At 36.4% G+C, this 19,750-nt stretch overlaps 1 protein-coding gene across 8 annotated transcripts in view; it reads left to right on the top strand.

Moving 5' to 3' along the window:
• The window catches only part of rnf157 (ring finger protein 157), an 83,265-nt gene extending 68,303 nt beyond the window's left edge, over window positions 1-14,962 (top strand). For 5 of the 8 annotated variants that reach the window (XM_062057199.1, XM_062057203.1, XM_062057201.1 and 2 more), the window contains exons 18-19: window positions 4,649-4,753; window positions 10,434-14,962. In XM_062057199.1, coding sequence (XP_061913183.1) covers window positions 4,649-4,753; window positions 10,434-10,570 — 242 coding nt within the window. In that variant the 3' untranslated portion in view covers window positions 10,571-14,962. Of the gene's footprint in view, window positions 1-4,648; window positions 4,754-5,220; window positions 5,256-6,076; window positions 6,112-10,433 lie in introns of all 8 variants that reach the window. The other 3 variants (XM_062057206.1, XM_062057205.1, XM_062057207.1) reach the window with 3 other exon arrangements.
• Window positions 14,963-19,750: the final 4,788 nt, after the last annotated feature.

Genomic DNA, 19,750 nt, shown 5'->3' on the forward strand with positions numbered 1-19,750 from the left:
TCATTTATTTTTTTTACTTTGCTTCTTATAACTTTCAGAAAAACAATTTCAGAGGAAAAATACAACCTTAAAAATGATTTTAGGATTTTTAAACACATATACATTTTTACCTTTTAAATTCCTTCCTCTTCTTTACTGACAATTTAAATCAATGTTCAAGTAAAAAAAATTTTTTATTATTGTAAAGAATAATAAATAAATTTTTATTTAATTCTTCATTTTAGCTTCTGTTTTTTCGACGAAGAATATTTGTGAAATATTTCTTCAAATTTATTATGATTAAAATTCAAAAAAAATTATTCTGGAAAATCTAGAAAATCTGTAGAATCAAATTTAAATCTTATTTCAAAGTCTTTTGAATGTCTTTTTAAAAAATTTGTTCTGGAAAATCTAGAAGAAATAATGATTTGTCTTTGTTAGAAATATAGCTTGGTCCAATTGTTATATATTCTAACAAAGTGCAGATTGGATTTTAACCTATTTAAAATATGTCATCAAATTCTAAAATTAATCTTAATCAGGAAAAATTACTAAATTATTTTTTAATTTTTTCAAAAAGATTCCAATTTGCTAGTTTTTTCGGTTGAATTTTTGAATTATAAAGAGTCGAAATTGAAGATAAACTATGTTTCAAAATTAAATGTCATTTTTTTTCGTGTTTTCTCCTCTTTTAAACCGTTCAATTAAGTGTAAATATCATAATTATTAATAATAACAGAGTTAAAGGTAAATTGAGCAAATTGGCTATTTCTGGCAATTTATTTAAGTGTGTATCAAACTGGTAGCCCTTCGCATTAATCACTACCCAAGAAGTAGCTCTTGCTTTCAAAAAGGTTGGTGACCCCTGCTCTAGTGACTGCACGCCACTGTAATAGAGAGACAAATACTAAGTAGAGATGTCCGATAATGGCTTTTTTTGCCGATATCCGATATTCCGATATTGTCCAACTCTTAATTACCGATTCAAATATCAACCAATACCAAGATATACAGTCGTGGAATGAACACATTATTATGCCTAATTTTGTTGTGATGCCCCGCTGGATGCATTAAACAATGTAACGAGGTTTTCCAAAATAAATCAACTCAAGTTATGGAAAAAAGTGCCAACATGGCACTGCCATATTTAGGGTCCGCACAGGACCATTGTCAAAGGAATCCAAAGGGAGTCCTTTTGCAATGGGACGAAAGGACACTATTGAAATTGTAAGGTTTATTATTAGGGACCGATGTCCCTTTGGGACAGAGGACCCTATTGTATTTCTAAGGTTTTATTCTTTATTATACTGCCGCCTCTTTGAGCTGTAAATTTGACCCCCTTAACATGCTTCAAAACACACCAAATTTGACACACACATCAGGACTGGCTAAAATTGCGATCTAATCAAAAAACCAAACCCCAGAACTCAAAATTGCGCTCTAGCGCCCCCTAGGAAGAAAACACAGACAAAACTGCCTGTAACTTCCAGTAGGAATGTCGTAGAGACATGAAACAAAAACCCCTATGCAGGTCTTACTTAGACCTAGATTTCATACACTTATTTCCTTCAGCAAAAATCAACAGGAAGTTTGCAATTCCCCCTTCAAAACAAAAGTTTAGTAAAAAACAGTCACCTTTGCCTCTTTGAGCTGTAATTTGACCCCCTTATCATGCTTCAAAACTCACCAAACTGGACACACACATCAGGACTGGCGAAAATTGCGATCTAATAAAAAAACCAAACCCCAAAACTCAAAATTGCGCTCTAGAAAACACAGACAAAACTGCTCCTAGAAGAAAACAGACAAAACTGCCTGTAACTTCCAGTAGGAATGTTGTAGAGACATGAAACAAAAACCTCTATGTAGGTCTCACTTAGACCTAGATTTCATTCACTGACAACCCCCAGCAAAAATCACAGGAAGTTTGCAATTCCCCCTTCAAAACAAAAGTTTAGTAAAAACAGTCACCGTTTTTCAAACATTATCTCCTCTGAGCGCGTTTGTCGTGTCGGCTTCAAACTAGCACAGGAGAGAGATTGAACCCTTCTGATTAAAAGTTGATGAAAGATTTTAATTACTGCTCCGGTTTGGATTTTATGTGCCGTCAAAGTCGGTCCCGTCCATCGCTGCTTGCAGCTTTAATTATTATTATTCCGCCGCCACAAAAAACTCTAATTTGACCCACTTAACATGCTTCAAAACTCACCAAATTTGACACACACATCAGGACCTGCGAAAATTGCCATCTAATGAAAAAACCAAACCCCAAAAATCAAAATTGCGCTCTAGCGCCCCCTAGGAAAAAACAAAAACAAACTGCCTGTAACTCCCACTAGGAAGGTCGTAGAGACATATGAAACAAAAACCACTATGTAGGTCTGACTTAGACCTACATTTCATAATTTAACATCTTTGGACAAAAACCAACAGGAAGTTGGCAATTTCCCTTCAAGACAAAATTGTACTAAAAACACTCATTTTTGCCTCTTTGAGCTGTAATTTGACCCCTTAAAATACTTCAAAACTCACCAAAATTTTCACATACATCAGGACTGGTGGAAATTGCGATCTAATGAAAAAACCGAACCCCAAAACTCAAAATTGTGCTCTAGCGCCCCCTAGGAAAAAACAAAAACAAACTGCCTGTAACTCCCACTAGGAAGGTCGTAGAGACATGAAACAAAAAACCTCTATGTAGGTCTGACTTAGACCTGCATTTCATAATTTAACATCTTCGGGCAAAAACCAACAGGAAGTTGGCAATTTCCCCTTCAAGACAAAATTGTACTAAAAACACTCATTTTTGCCTCTTTGAGCTGTAATTTGACCCCCTTAAAATACTTCAAACTCACCAAATTTTTCACATACATCAGGACTGGTGGAAATTGCGATCTAATGGAAAAAACCAAGCCCCAAAACTCAAAATTGTGCTCTAGCGCCCCCTAGGAAAAACAAAAACAAACTGCCTGTAACTCCCACTAGGAAGGTCGTAGAGACATGAAACAAAAACCTCTAGGTAGGTCTGACTTAGACCTACATTTCATAATTTAACATCTTTGGGCAAAAACCAACAGGAAGTTGGCAATTTCCCCTTCAAGACAAAATTGTACTAAAAACACTAATTTTTGCCTCTTTGAGCTGTAATTTGATCCCCTTAAAATACTTCAAAACTCACCAAACTTTTCACATACATCAGGACTGGTGGAAATTGCGATCTAATGAAAAAAACCGAACCCCAAAACTCAAAATTGTGCTCTAGCGCCCCCTAGGAAAAAACAAAAACAAACTGCCTGTAACTCCCACTAGAAGGTCGTAGAGACATGAAACGAAAACCTCTATGTAGGTCTGACTTAGACCTGCATTTCATAATTTAACATCTTCGGGCAAAAACCAACAGGAAGTTGGCAATTTCCCCTTCAAGACAAAATTGTACTAAAAACACTCATTTTTGCCTCTTTGAGCTGTAATTTGACCCCCTTAAAATACTTCAAACTCACCAAACTTTTCACATACATCAGGACTGGTGGAAATTGCGATCTAATGAAAAAAACCGAACCCCAAAACTAGCGCAATTTTTGAATAAAACAGAGACAAAACTGCTCCTCAGAGGAAAACACAGACAAAACTGCTTGTAACTTCCGGTAGGAACGTCATAGAGACATGAAACAAATACCTCTATGTAGGTCTCACCTACACCTACATTTCATTATTATTGAAGTCACAAAGTGCATTATTTTTTTTAACATGCCTCAAAACAGCAGCTTGGAATTTGGGACATCCTCTCCCTGAGAGAGCATGAGGAGGTTGAGGTGGGCGGTGGGGTTGAGGTGGGGGTGGGTAGGGGCGGCGGGGGGTGTATATTGTAGCGTCCCGGAAGAGTTAGTGCTGCAAGGGGTTCTGGGTATTGTTTATGTTGTGTTACGGTGCGGATGTTCTCCCGAAATGTGTTTGTCATTCTTGTTTGGTGTGGGTTCACAGTGTGGCGCATATTTGTAACAGTGTTAAAGTTGTTTATACGCCCACCCCTCAGTGTGACCTGTATGGCTGTTGACCAAGTATGCGTTGCATTCACTTGTGTGTGTGAAAAGCCGTAGACATTATGTGACAGGGCCGGCACGCAAAGGCACTGCCTTCAAGGTTTATTGGCGCTCTGTACTTCTCCCTACGTCCGTGTACACAGCGGCCTTTTAAAAAGTCATACATTTTACTTTTAGAAACCGATACTGATAATTATGAAACCGATACAATAATTTCCGATATTACATTTTAAAGCATTTATCGGACATCCCTAGTATTTTTTCTCCTTTTTCCCTACTTTGTTACTTGTTTGTTTAAATAATATTTCAACAATATGACGCGGGCCAACAAAACCTGAGCCGGGGGCCGCAAACGTCCCCCCGGGGCCACACTTTGGACGCCCCCTACAGTACACCTCCACTGTGGTGAAAATGTCAAAACAATGTGGCACTAGGCAATGCTGTTCCCCTCCAGTCCTGTAGGTGGCAGTAAGTATCTGAATGTGAACTTTTATCTTTTTTGACATTTCTTTCCTCTCATTCCGCAACGCTTCACCCCGGCATGACCTACCCCCCCGCTCCCCCCCCCTCCCCCAGCCCTCCGCTGCTGTGCCTGGCTGCTCTTGTTTGACCTTTGCCCTCGCTTGCAGGTGGGCGGAGCAGGTGTCCAGAGTTGGCCAATAACAATCGGGGCCTGTGTGACACGCCCTCTTTGGGCCTGGACAATGAGCAGGCTCCCGACAGCCGATTCGCCGGTGAGTGGCACCCAGCGCCCGGAGTCAAGGACGCGGGGGGGGGGGGTGCATGGGGGTGTCCTGACATTAGCTCGTTGCTACGCTAACACGAGAAAGCACAATCTGGACCTCCTCCTCCTCCTCCTCCTCCTCATTTCCAGCCCCTTGCTGCTTCACCGCTTGTCCTGAGTGTCCACGCTCTCCTCCATCTTTTACAACATGCTCGCATGTCCACTTCATGCTCCCTCCCGTCCTTTCCTTATCTCCTCCATCCTTTATTTTCCTCCTCGACCTTCAGCGCCTTCACCCTCGTCTTTGCTCTACACTCACGTGGCGTTTTAGGGTCAATGTCGTGGTGTTTTTTTTCTCTCTGTGTGTCGTAAAAAAGTGTCTTGTTATCTCTCTCTTTCCTTCCCGTGTTTCCCCTCCCCCGCCTTCCCCTCGTCACCTGCCTTCCCTCCGTCTCCCGCCCGCTTTTGGATGGAAAGATGAGGAGTCGTGCCCGGTACAAATTGAGGACTAGGTATGGATGGACCGCATGTGGTCAACATGCGGCTCTTTAGCGCCGCCCTAGTGGTTCCCTGGAAAAAAAAAAATTTTTAATGTATGAAAATACTAATACTGGAGTCTGTGAACATTGCTCCAAAGTCAGGATTTTTTGTTGATTTAATGTGCACACACAAATAAACATTGACAGGTGAAAAGGCAGCAATATATGATAAAAGAAGGCCTCTGGCCAACCAACATATGAAATAACAAGTTTGTGTAAGAAATTGAAATGCACCCCCTTTGGCCAAAATTAATTAAACATTTTTTTTATATATAGAGACATACTGTAATAACTTGAAGTGAATAATGAAGAATAAAAAACAATTACTAACAAAAAATAATATTGACTAAAAGCTTACCTTTTTTATATTTGCATATTATGTACATATTATTAATGTTGTAAATACACATCTTTATACATCTAGAGGTAGGCATTTTTCAGAGGTCTCAAGAAGGTAAGAAATACAAGAATGTGTTTGTGTATGTGTTCTTGTATTTCTACCCTTCTTGAGACATCAACAACATAGTGGCTCCCTAGAGCTTTTTTTAAAAAATGTATGAAAATAGAAAAAGATGGGGGGGAAATTAATATTTTTTGTTTTAATATGGTTTCTGTAGGAAGACAAACAAGACACAAACCTCCCTAATTGTTAGAAATCCCACTGTTTATATTAAACATGCTTCACCGATGATAGGATGCGGCGAGCGCCGTTTTGTCCTACTAATATTGGCGGTCTTTGAACTCACCGTAGTTTGTTTACATGTATCTTCTCCCGCCCGCTTTTGGATGGAAAGATGAGGAGTCGTGCCCGGTACAAATTGAGGACTAGGTATGGATGGAGTGGTTGGCTGTGTGGACGAGCGGGTCGCATGTTGACCACATGCGGCTCTTTAGCGCCGCCCTAGTGGCTCCCTGGAGCTTTTTTTGAAAAAAATGTATGAAAATACTAATACTAGAGTCTGTGAACATTGCTCCAAAGTCAGGATTTTTTCTTGATTTAATGTGCACACAAAAATAAACATTGACAGGTGAAAAGGCAGCAATATATGATAAAAGAAGGCCTCTGGCCAACCAACATATGAAATAACAAGTTTGTGTAAGAAATTGAAATGCACCCCCTTTGGCCAAAATTAATTAAAAAAAAAAAAAAGTATATAGAGACATACTGTAATAACTTGAAGTAAATAATGAAGATTAAAAAACAATTACAAACAAAAAATAATATTTACTAAAAGCTTACTTTTTTTACATTTGCATAGTATGTACATATTATTAATGTTGTAAATACACATCTTTATACATCTAGAACAGGGGTCACCAACCTTTTTGAAAGCAAGAGCTACTTCTTGGGTACTGATTAATGCGAAGGGCTACCAGTTTGATACACACTTCAATAAATTGCCAGAAATAGCTAATTTGCTCAATTTACCTTTAACTCTATGTTATTATTAATAATTAATGATATTTATCTTTGTGGAAACACTGATCATCTTAATGATTTCTCACAATAAATATATATAGAAAGAGATAAATATCAATATGCAACACTTTATTTTTATATTTTCTCTAAGTGCACATTTTTCAAATTGAACATTTTCAAATGATCACTTCTTAGACAGTCTTGTGAAATCACAATATCCCATTTTAACTAGCTAGCCACTAACATTTTTTAACAAATCATAAATTACTTTGCACCATGTTTGTACAAATAATAACTCATGTAAAATACAAAAGTCAACTCTCCAATTTTTAAATAAATCATGTCACACTTTGAACTGGACCGTCAGTTAGTGAAGACCAAGTCTTTAAAATATTTTCTTGGATTTTGAAATTTTATTTGAGTTTTGTCTCTCTTAGAATTAAAAATGTCGAGCAAAGCGAGACCAGCTTGCTAGTAAATAAATAAAATTAAAAAAATAGAGGCAGCTTACTGGTAAATGCTGCTATTTGAGCTATTTTTAGAACAGGCCAGCGGGCTACTCATCTGGTCCTTACGGGCTACCTGGTGCCTGCGGGCACCGCGTTGGTGACCCCTGATCTAGAGGTAGGCATTTTTCGGAGGTCTAAAGAAGGTAAGAAATACAAGAAAGAATGTGTGTGTGTGTTCTTGTATTTCTACCCTTCTTGAGACATCAACAACATAGTGGCTCCCTAGAGCTTTTTTAAAAAATGTATGAAAATAGAAAAAGATGGGGGAAATTAATATTTTTTGTTTTAATATGCTTTCTGTAGAAAGACAAACAAGACACAAACCTCCCTAATTGTTAGAAATCCCACTGTTTACATTAAACATGCTTCACCGATGATAGCATGCGGCGAGCGCCGTTTTGTCCTACTAATATTGGCGGTCTTTGAACTCACCGTAGTTTGTTTACATGTATCTTCAACAGTGTTGGGTTAGTTACTGAAAACCAGTAACTAGTTACAGGTACTAGTTACTTTATTTCAAAAGTAACTCAGTTACTAACTCAGTTACTTACACCAAAAAGTAATGCGTGACTGTGAAAAGTAACTAGTTACTTTTTTTATTTTTTTTATTTTTTTTTTTAAGGCTCCCATTAATGCCCTTTTACCCTTCATTTCAGTACTGTTATTGCACTGGAGAATAATACAATCTGCTGATCAACTTGACATGCATTTGCATCACTGAACTCTGCTACATACAACGCACAAAGACAAAGATATGTTTCAAAGGGCCAATTTGTTTCAGGCCAGAACAAATTGACAAAACTATTTTAAATAGCTGCAACATAACATACATAAGTAACAAACAGCATAATAACAACATAGCTATAAACCTGGATTCACCCAAGGAAGGGACACACGACATACACAAAGCCTAACCAGGCATTTTTTCTCTCTCAAGGAATTCGGAAATAAAATCATGTCTTCATGAGATCAACACTGTACTGAAGCCCAGAACACTCTACGCCAGGGGTCACCAACGCGGTGCCCGCGGGCACCAGGTAGCCCGTAAGGACCAGATGAGTAGCCCGCTGGCCTGATCTAAAAAAAATCTCAAATAGCAGCACTTACCAGTGAGCTGCCTCTATTTTTTAAATTGTATTTATTTACTAGCAAGCTGGTCTCGCTTTGCCCGACATTTTTAATTCTAAGAGAGACAAAACTCAAATAGAATTTGAAAATCCAAGAAAATATTTTAAAGACTTGGTCTTCACTTGTTTAAATAAATTCATTTATTTTTTTACTTTGCTTCTTATAACTTTCAGAAAAACAATTTTAGAGAAAAAATACAACCTTAAAAATGATTTTAGGATTTTTGAACACATACACATTTTTACCTTTTAAATTCCTTCCTCTTCTTTACTGACAATTTAAATCAATTTTCAAGTATTTTTTTTTTTTTTATTGTAAAGAATAATACTTTAATTTTAATTTAATTCTTCATTTTAGCTTCTGTTTTTTCGACGAAGAATATTTGTGAAATATTTCTTCAAATTTATTATGATTAAAATTCAAAAAAATTATTCTGGAAAATCTAAAAAATCTGTAGAATCAAATTTGAATCTTATTTCAAAGTCTTTTGAATTTCTTTTTAAAATTTTTGTTCTGGAAAATCTAGAAGAAATAATGATTTGTCTTTGTTAGAAATATAGCTTTGTCCAATTTGTTGTATATTCTATCAAAGTGCAGATTGGATTTTAACCTATTTAAAACATGTCATCAAAATTCTAAAATTAATCTTAATCAGGAAAAATTACTAATGATGTTCCATAAATTATTTTTTTTAATTTTTTCAAAAAGATTCGAATTTGCTAGTTTTTCTCTTCTTTTTTTCGGTTGAATTTGAATTTTAAAGAGTCGAAATTGAAGATAAACTATGTTTCAAAATTTAATTGTCATTTTTTTTCGTGTTTTCTCCTCTTTTAAACCGTTCAATTAAGTGTAAATATCATTAATTATTAATAATAACATAGAGTTAAAGGTTAATTGAGCAAATTGGCTATTTCTGGCAATTTATTTAAGTGTGTATCAAACTGGTAGCCCTTCGCATTAATCAGTACCCAAGAAGTAGCTCTTGGTTTCAAAAAGGTTGGTGACCCCTGCTCTACGCATTTCCCCAGTTTTAGTTTAGAGATAAGGAAAGATTGGCCTGGCCCACTAGGATCCCTCTTTATGCTTGTGAACATTATAGTCTATACATTTAGAGTGATGTGATCATCAAACACTCTAGAAGTCTAGAAAGAAAGAGAATTGACAGAGTGTTGACTCTGTAGTGGATTGTCCGAAGCTTAAACAGCAACAAAAGTGAGTTTAGTACAAAACGTTTATTTACCCATAGTCAAAAGTGCAAAGTTGGATTGAGCTGCCCATGCAGACAAACAAACGTCCTCCGGAGGACACAAGAATCAAGCAATCTGTCTCAGCCCTTGTCACTTGGCCATTTTATCTGTTTCCCCATGCCCCAAGGTCCCGTTGTTTTCGACATGTTTGTTTTGCAACATCCTTGAATCCCTTAGTCATGCTTAGACAATCAAAACATTTTGTAGAATGGTCAGAGCGACTCCATATTCAACTTTGTCCTACATCTAGTCCTACAATGGTTTAGAATAGAAGAGAAATGAAATGAGCAGACATTCTTGACAGACATGAAATATAGCTCAAAGGTCAGAAATTCTACTACAACTCCACTGTACAAATAGCCTGCATGTCTTCTAGCACAATGGCTCTATCAATGTTGTCCTGGCTAGGAGTCCCTCCGTTAAAATCCAGCCGCTGTTGGAGGTGGAGGTGAAGGATGTTGCTTTTGTAGCTGTTTCAGCAGATTTGAATTGCTGTTTTGGGCAGTAGATAAGATCTTTGATCCAAGACACAACTTACATTTAACTAAAATGTTCTTTCCTTTGTGCTCGACAAAAGAAAAGTAGTGAGAATAACTCCATGTTAAGAAACTCGGGGAAACACAATGAAGGAAGCATCTTTAATAGTTTGTGAATTGAAACGTTTGCAAAAAGAAGTGTTGGTGAATCTGTTTGCCACTGCGACCTTATTTGCCGAGAGCGAGTAAAAAAAAACAAGCTGTCCGCACATTAAACACCTCTGCTCCAATAAAAATGTGTGGGTTATTTTCAACCATAACATGTGATATATTTACAAATGTCACTTGTGTTCATGTCGTCTTTGGTTCAGGTCTCATGTACCTCGGAGGCTACAGGCCGGTTTCGGAGCCCCACCACCACCACCACACCTCCACCAGCAACCGGGAGGAACAAGGGGTCGAGAACCGGGAGAGTCCCAAACAGCCCCGCGGACACCTCGTTGTGTAGCGCACACACACACACACACATACACACACACACACACCCACACACCCTACTGGCACTTCCTACTTACTCAGTGCTGCATCGCTGGATAAGGACTGAACAGGGAACCACACCTTCTCTCCTTGGAGACGTGGTGAAGAAGACTTCTCGCTTGTCCGAGCACTTTTATATGTTTCTTTTTTTCCCCAGTTTTTATTTATTACATGTAGGTCTTACTAACCCGGTGTTGTGACACTCCCTCAATACCACCAGCCAATCAGTCAGGGGCTACTGTCACCTGCACTCACCTTTACCAGCAGGCACACCACATTGAAACAACGTTGAGAACTTGTTGGATTAGGTCCTGACCTTGAGCAGCTCAAACATAACGTTGAAACAACATGATTTTGACCACATTTAATCAATGTTTGGTTCTACCGTTGATTTGACCATTGAATTTAGGTCATTTCCCAACCAATATTCAACAATGCAAATATACAACATTGAAAAGACATGCTTTTTGACGACGTTTAATCAATGTTGGGTTCTGACGTTGATTTGACCGTTGAATTTCGGTCATTTCCCAACCAGTATCCTACAACTCAAACATAACGTTGAAACAACATGCTTTTTGACGACGTTTAATCGATGTTGGGTTCTGACGTTGATTTGACCATTGAAATTTGGTCATTTCCCAACCAATATCCTACAACTCAAACATAAAGTTGAAACAACATTCTTTTTGACGAACTTTAATCAATGTTGGGTTCTGACGTTGATTTGACCATTGAATTTTGGTCATTTCCCAACCAATATTCAACAACACAAATACAACGTTGAAACAACATGCTTTTTGACGACGTTTAATCAATGTTAGGTTCTAACTTGGATTTGACCATTGAATTTTGGTCATTTCCCAACCAATGACCTCCAACTCAAACCTAACGTTGAAACAACATGCTTTTTGATGACGTTTAATCAATGTTGAGTTCTGTCGTTGATTTGACCATTGAATTTTGGTAATTTCCCAACCAATATTCGACAACACAAATACAATGTTGAAACAACATGCTTTTTGATGACATTTAATCAATGTCAGGTTCTGACGTTGATTTGACCATTGCATTTTGTAATTTCCCAACCAATGTCCTACAACTCAAACCTAGCGTTGAAACAACATGCTTTTTGATGACGTTTAATCAATGTTGGGTTCTACCGTTGATCTGACCATTGAATTTTGGTCATTTCCCAACCAAAGTCCTACAACTCAAACATAACGTTGAAACAACATGCTTTTTGACGACATTTAATCAATGTTGGGTTCTAACGTTGATTTGACCATTGAATTTTGGTCATTTCCCAACCAATATTCGACAACACAAATACAACATTGAAAAGACACGCTTTTTGATGACGTTAAATCAATGTCAGGTTCTAACGTTGATTTTGACCATTGAAATTTGGTCATTTCCCTACCAAAGTCCTACAACTCAAACATAACATTGAAACAACATGCTTTTTGACGACATTTAATCAATGTTGGGTTCTAACGTTGATTTGACCATTGAACCCCAACCAATATTCTACCACACAAACATAACGTTGAAACAACATGCTTTTTGACGACGTTTAATCAATGTCAGGTTCTGACGTTGATTTCACCATTGAATTATGGTCATTTCCCAACCAATATTCTACAACATTGAAACAACATGCTTTTTACCAACGTTTATTCAATGTCAGGTTGTGACATTGATTTGACCTTTGAAATTTGGTCATTTTCCAACCAACAACGTGGATCTAACGTTAGACATCAACGTTGTCTCAATTTACGAATGCAACTATTTTGCAACGTTGTTTCAGAGTCAGTTTTAAAGGACATGTATGTATAATCAACATTGTATCAATGTCTTGTGCCCGCTGGAACATTCTTATTATTATTATTACTAATCTCCCTCCCTGGAGGCCCCGCCTCCCTCGCATGCGTCCTCCACTCACCTCTGCTGAATGTGAAGTGGAAACAGAGACTTGGACCAATGAAAAGAATGTAGGACCATTGTCTCCCAGAAGGAGGCGCTCTCATGTTAACTGGAATGCCATCCAACACGCGTCTGAGCATGTCAGTGTTATTATTATTATTATTATTATTATTACTATTATTATTGCAGCACAGCAATGAACTTTAAATACATTTGGATTTAGGGGTGTGCAATGTGCGGTACGGGGGCCATATTGGATCGCAGCTTTGGCATATTCTAAAAACTATTCAATACTTGTGAATAGGGGTGCACAAAAAAATTTGGATTCTTATGGATCCGGATTCTGAATCGATTCATAATTTTCAAAAATTGATTTAAAAAAAAAGTTACATTTTTTATTTGTATTTTATTTTAATAAATAATGATGCATTTTTAAAAAGATCAATACTTATGAATAGGGGTGCACAAAAACAAATTGAGATTCTTATCCATACCGATTAATATTAATTAATTAACAATTAATTAATCAATTAATAACCAATTAATATTCGATTCTAAAAATAGTTTAGATTTTTTTTTCAATTAAATAATTATAAATTTAAAAACATTTTTTTTAAGCCATCTGTAACCTGTTTTGAACAAGTTTCATTACAATTATTAGACCAGATTATTAGGGCTGTGAAACTTTGGGCAGCACACGATTCGATTCGATATTTGAGGGTAAAAATTTGATTCAGAATTCACTCCATTTATGTCAAACTAGGTTGGCTCCAAGTTCCAAATTTTTCCCTCACTTTCTCGGCTTCAACTTGGTCCAACGTCTCACCTCGTGCTCGCTTCTAGAAGCAGCAGTTCATCCTCAGTATATTCAGCCTCAAAAATATCATGTTTGCAAATCCTCATTTGTCCAAAAAATAGTCATATTTTACCAAGTCTGCCATGAGTAGAAGACACACTCGTGTTTGATTCTGGAAGTAGGAACACAAAGTTGTTGCCGGAAGTGGGAAGTGCGCTGCTATGGAAACAGAAATAAAAGCGCGATTATTATGTTATTAGGGACCGAGGACCCTATTGAATTTCTAGCGTTTTATTATTAAGCTGTAATTTGACACCTTTAACATGCTTCAAAGCTCACCAAATTGGACACACACATCAGGATTGGCGAAAATTGTGATCTAATAAAAAATTTAAAAAAATAAAAACTCAAAATGCGCTCTAGCGCCCCCTAGGAAGAAAACACAGACAAAACTGCATCTGACTCCCAGTAGGAATGTCGTAGAGACATGAAACAAAAACCTCTATGTAGGTCTCACTTAGACCTAGATTTCATACACTGGCAACCCCCAGCAAAAATCAACAAGGAAGTTTGCAATCCCCCCTTCAAAACAAAAGTTGTGTAAACCTTTTTTCAAACATTATCTCCTCTGGGCGCGTTTGTCGTGTCGGCTTCAAATTAGCACAGGAGAGAGATTGAACCCTTCTGATTAAAAGTTGATGAAAGAGTTTTAATTACTGCTGCGGTTTGGATTTTATGAGCCCTCAAAGTCGGTCCCGTCCATCGCTGCTTGCAGCTTTATTATTATTATTATGTCTCTCATAATGATGGTGAAAAATAGGCAAAATTTAAAAAAAAAGTGCAGTTCCCCTTTAAAGTCACCAAATGTATCAAATCGCCCCCCAATCAGTATCAATATATATATGTATTTTTATGTGGCCCAGGTTGGAAAAAGTTTACACACCCCTGATTTAGATGCTATAATTTTGCCATTGTAACGGGACGTGTTTTTTTTTTCCCTTGTTTTCCTTTGTTTTAGTTAAGCTTTCAGTCTTGTCTGTTTTTTGTGATTTTACTCGTTGCAAAGCACTGTCGTTCGCTAGAACGCGGATGAAAAGGTGACATCTGTAAAGGTTTGCAGTTTTACGGTAGGGAAGGGGATTCGCACGGCCCCCGTTCGTCGCCGTTTACCCGACACACGAAACGTGACAAATTTGCCGCCAGACGACAGCAGAGTGTTGGATATCTTGAAATGTCTATGACCAGTTGCGATGTAGAGTGGCGCTTTCCATTATTTTTCAGCAGACTGCATTGCAACGTGATTACCCCGGCCCTTTTCCTCTCACGCGAGATCCACCCGGGAACGGGGGCCGTGTGAAAACCTTCCCTACTGCACCCACGCACACACACACACACACACAGCAAAAGGGACATTGGTGCACTATTAGCCGTTTCCTAGGCGACACATGAAGCATGATAAGTCCGGGTCGGCCTCCCCGCAGGTGAATAAATGGCGGCTCCAGTCACATGGTCACGGTCTGAATGTGTAGGCGAGTATAAAAAGGGGCGGCCATATGTAGGAAGCCACTTTTTTGTAGGACTGTAGGCGTGAAAATGTCAGTGAGAACATGAGACGGACAATAAAGTTTTTTTGCAACTTAACAGTTCTTGTTTTTGTCGCGTTGTTCCAAGCGTGGTCACCTTCTTGTCCATTCAAAAACTGGCGAGGAAGGGAAATACAGTAATCTTCTGCATCCATCCATCCATTTTCTACCGCTTGTCCCTTTCGTGGTCGCGGGGGGGTCGCTTCTACATAATTTTTTGAAACTATGAAAGACTTTTAGACATAAAATAACCTTGTGTGGAGAACTCGCACCTCAGGGTTCCTCGGACCACCAATGACGGACATGACAGGCTCGACGGTTTGGAGATTTTGTTTATTTTTCTATAAACCTTCTCTGGTCGCTTTTCAGCACTCGCCTCTTCTCCCCGCCTCACTGCAGGTCCGCAGTTTTGTCCATTAAATTTAGATGGTACTAGTGCTTCATGAGGCTGAGCCAATCACAGGCCACGATACACAACAGTGCGCCATGATTGGTTCGCTCTCATCTAGCGGCCATGCTACTGTAGTAATGATACTTTTAATTCATTAAGCCACACTGTAAGAAAAGTTTTAGTATTTATATTTTTTTTTTGTGTAAAAAACTGGCAGCTCAGTTGCCAGAATTTTACCGCAAAAACAAGCGTAGTGTTAATTTTCCTTTTACAGTAATGCACTGTAAAAATGACCGTGGAATTTACGGTAAAAAAAACTGGCAGCTCAGTTGCCAGAATCTTACTGTAAAAATAACAGTAGTATGATATTTCCTTTTACAGTAATGCACTGTAAAGATTATCATAGATTTTAGGGTAAAATTGTCAGATCAGTCCCCCAAATTTTACCGTAAAAATAACAGTGGTATCGCTTTTTATTTTTATTTTTTGAAAATAGTATTGCACTGTAAAAATGCCCGGAAATTTTAGGGTAAAAAAAAACTGGCGGCTCAGTTGCCAAAATTTTACAGTAAAAATAAGAGTAATATTGTAATTTATTTTACAGTAATGCACTGTAAAAAAAAAATGACAGTAGATTTTAGGGCAAAAACTGTCAGCCCAGTTGCCAGAATCTTACTGTAAAAATAACAGTAGTATAATATTTCCTTTTACAGTAATGCACTGTAAAAAAATGATCTTAGATTTTAGGGTAAAATTGTCAGCTCAGTCCCCCAAATTTTACCGTAAAAATAACAGTGGTATCGCTTTTTAGTTTGATTAAAAAAATTTAGAAAATAGTATTGCACTGTAAAAATGCCCGGAAATTTTAGGGTGAAAAAAAAACAGGCCGCTTAGTTGCCAGAATTTTACAGTAAAAATAAGAGTAATATTGTAATTTATTTTACAGTAATGCACTGTAAAAAAATGACAGTAGATTTTAGGGCAAAAACTGTCAGCCCAGTTGCCAGAATCTTACTGTAAAAGTAACAGTAGTATAATATTTCCTTTTACAGTAATGCACTGTAAAAATAATCATAGCGTTTAGGGTAAAATTGTCATCTTAGTCACCAAAATTTTACTGTAAAATTACAGTGGTATCGTTTTTTGTTTTTTTAGTTTTTTTATAGTAAAGCACTGTAAAAATTCTCGGAAATTTTAACGGTGAAAAAAACTGGCAGCTCGGTCGCCAGAGTTTTACTGTAAAAACAGGCTTAGTATTGATTTTCTTTTTACAGTAATGCACTGTAAAAATGACCGTGGAATTTACGGTAAAAAAACTGGCAGCTCAGTTGCCAGAATTTTACCGCAAAAACAAGCGTAGTGTTGATTTTCCTTTTACAGTAATGCACTGTAAAAATGACCGTGGAATTTACGGTAAAAAAACTGGCAGCTCAGTCGCCAGAGTTTTACTGTAAAAATAACAGTACTATGATATTTCCTTTTACAGTAATGCACTGTAAATAATGATCTTAGATTTTAGGGTAAAATTGTCAGCTCAGTCCCCCAAATTTTACCGTAAAAATAACAGTGGTATCCATTTTTAGTTGGATTTTTAATTTTTTTTAAAATAGTATTGCACTGTAAAAATGCCCGGAAATTTTAGGGTAAAAAAAAAACTGGCGGCTCAGTTGCCAAAATTTTACAGTAAAAATAAGAGTAAGATTGTAATTTATTTTACAGTAATGCACTGTAAAAAAATGACAGTAGATTTTAGGGCAAAAACTGTCAGCCCAGTTGCCAGAATCTTACTGTAAAAGTAACAGTAGTATAATATTTCCTTTTACAGTAGTGCACTGTAAAAATAATCATAGCGTTGAGGGTAAAACTGTCATCTTAGTCACCAAAATTTTACTGTAAAAATTACAGTGGTATCGTTTTTTGTTGTTGTTTTTTTTTTATAGTAAAGCACTGTAAAAATTCTCGGAAATTTTAACGGTAAAAAAAAATGGCAGCTCGGTCGCCAGAGTTTGACTGTAAAAACAAGCGTAGTATTGATTTTCTTTTTACAGTAATGCACTGTAAAAATGACCGTGGAATTTAAGGTAAAAAACTGGCAGCTCAGTTGCCAGAATTTTACTGTAAAAATTACAGTACTATGATATTTCCTTTTACAGTAATGCACTGTAAATAATGATCTTAGATTTTAGGGTAAAATTGTCAGCTCAGTCCCCCAAATTTTACCGTAAAAATAACAGTGGTATCCCTTTTTAGTTGGATTTTTTATTTTTTTTTAAATAGTATTGCACTGTAAAAATGCCCGGAAATTTTAGGGTAAAAAAAAACTGGCGGCTCAGTTGCCAAAATTTTACAGTAAAAATAACAGTAAGATTGTAATTTATTTTACAGTAATGCACTGTAAAAAAATGACAGTAGATTCTAGGGCAAAAACTGTCAGCCCAGTCGCCGGAATCTTACTGTAAAAATAACAGTAGTATAATATTTCCTTTTACAGTAGTGCACTGTAAAAAATAATCATAGCGTTTAGGGTAAAACTATCAGCTCAGTCCCCAAGATTTTACTGTAAAAATGGCAGTGGTATCGTTTAAAAAAAAAGAAAAAAGAATTATATAGTAAAGCACTGTAAAAATTCCCGGAAATTTTAAGGGTGAAAAAAACTGTCAACTCCGTCGCCAAAATTTTACTGTAAAAATAACAATGGTATCGTTTTTCCTTTCACATTAATGCACTGTAAAAATGATGATAGATTTTAGGGTAAAATTGTCAGATCAGTCCCCCAAATATTACCGTAAAAATAACAGTGGTATCGTTTTTTATTTTTATTTTTTATTTTTTTGAAAATAGTTTTGCACCGTAAAAATGCCCGGAAATTTTAGGGTTAAAAAAAAACTGGGGGCTCAGTTGCCAGAATTTTACAGAAAAAATAAGAGTAATATTGTAATTTATTTTGCTGTTGTGGCACTAAGTGATTTACTTTGATTAAAATAGTTGCCCCCGTCCATAGTGGGGCCAGCAGGGGATCATCTTTAGTGGAGACAGGTGAGCAGCACAGAGACGTCCCCAACTGATGCACGGGTGAGTGGTTTACCCTGGGTCCCGACTTTGCACAGCTAGCGCCTCATCTGTGGTCACCGAATCTGTGCACTGTAAAAATGATCATAGATTTTAGGGTAAAACTGTCAGCTCAGTCCCTAAAATGTTACCATAAAAATAACAATGGTATCGTTTTGTTGTTGTTTTTTTAAAATAATAAAGCGGTGTAAAAATGTACCGAAAATTTTAGCATGAAAAAAACTGTTAGCTCAGTCGCTAAAATTTTACCGTAAAAATAACAATGTATCGTTTTTCCTTTTACTATAATGCACTGTAAAAAAATATCATAGATTTTGGGTAAAAACTGTCCGCTCATTCCCCAAAACTTTACCATAAAAAATTTAGGGTAAAACAACTGTTCACATGTGAACAATTTAAATACAGTCTATTATACAGCATTATTCACATGTGAATAATATAAATACAATCCATCATACAGCATTATTCACGTGTGAATAATATAAATACAGTCTATTATACAGCATTATTCACATGTGAATAATATAAATACAGTCATTATACAGAATTATTCACGTGTGAATAATATAAATACAGTCTATTATACAGCATTATTCACGTGTGAATAATATAAATAAAGTCTATTATACAGCATTATTCACGTGTGAATAATATAAATACAGTCTATTATACAGCATCATAAAAATGTAATGTAATTCAAAAATGTAATTTCAGTTCTTATGTGTATTGTACATGTTAAGAATGGACAATAATAAAGCTGCTGTCTGTCTGCTGTATTCTTCACGTGTAAATAATATAAATACAGTCTATTATACAGCATTATTCACATGTGAATAATATAAATACAGTCTATTATACAGAATTATTCACATGTGAATAATATAAATACAGTCTATTATACAGCATTATTCACATGTGAATAATATAAATACAGTCTATTATACAGCATTATTCACATGTGAATAATATAAATACAATCTATCATACAGCATTATTCACGTGTGAATAATATAAATACAGTCTATTATACAGCATTATTCACATGTGAATAATATAAATACAGTCATTATACAGAATTATTCACGTGTGAATAATATAAATACAGTCTATTATACAGCATTATTCACGTGTGAATAATATAAATAAAGTCTATTATACAGCATTATTCACGTGTGAATAATATAAATACAGTCTATTATACAGCATCATAAAAATGTAATGTAATTCAAAAATGTAATTTCAGTTCTTATGTGTATTGTACATGTTAAGAATGGACAATAATAAAGCTGCTGTCTGTCTGCTGTATTCTTCACGTGTAAATAATATAAATACAGTCTATTATACAGCATTATTCACATGTGAATAATATAAATACAGTCTATTATA

This window comes from Entelurus aequoreus, linkage group LG08 (genome assembly GCF_033978785.1).
Source record: "Entelurus aequoreus isolate RoL-2023_Sb linkage group LG08, RoL_Eaeq_v1.1, whole genome shotgun sequence".
NCBI classification, from domain to species: domain Eukaryota; kingdom Metazoa; phylum Chordata; class Actinopteri; order Syngnathiformes; family Syngnathidae; genus Entelurus; species Entelurus aequoreus.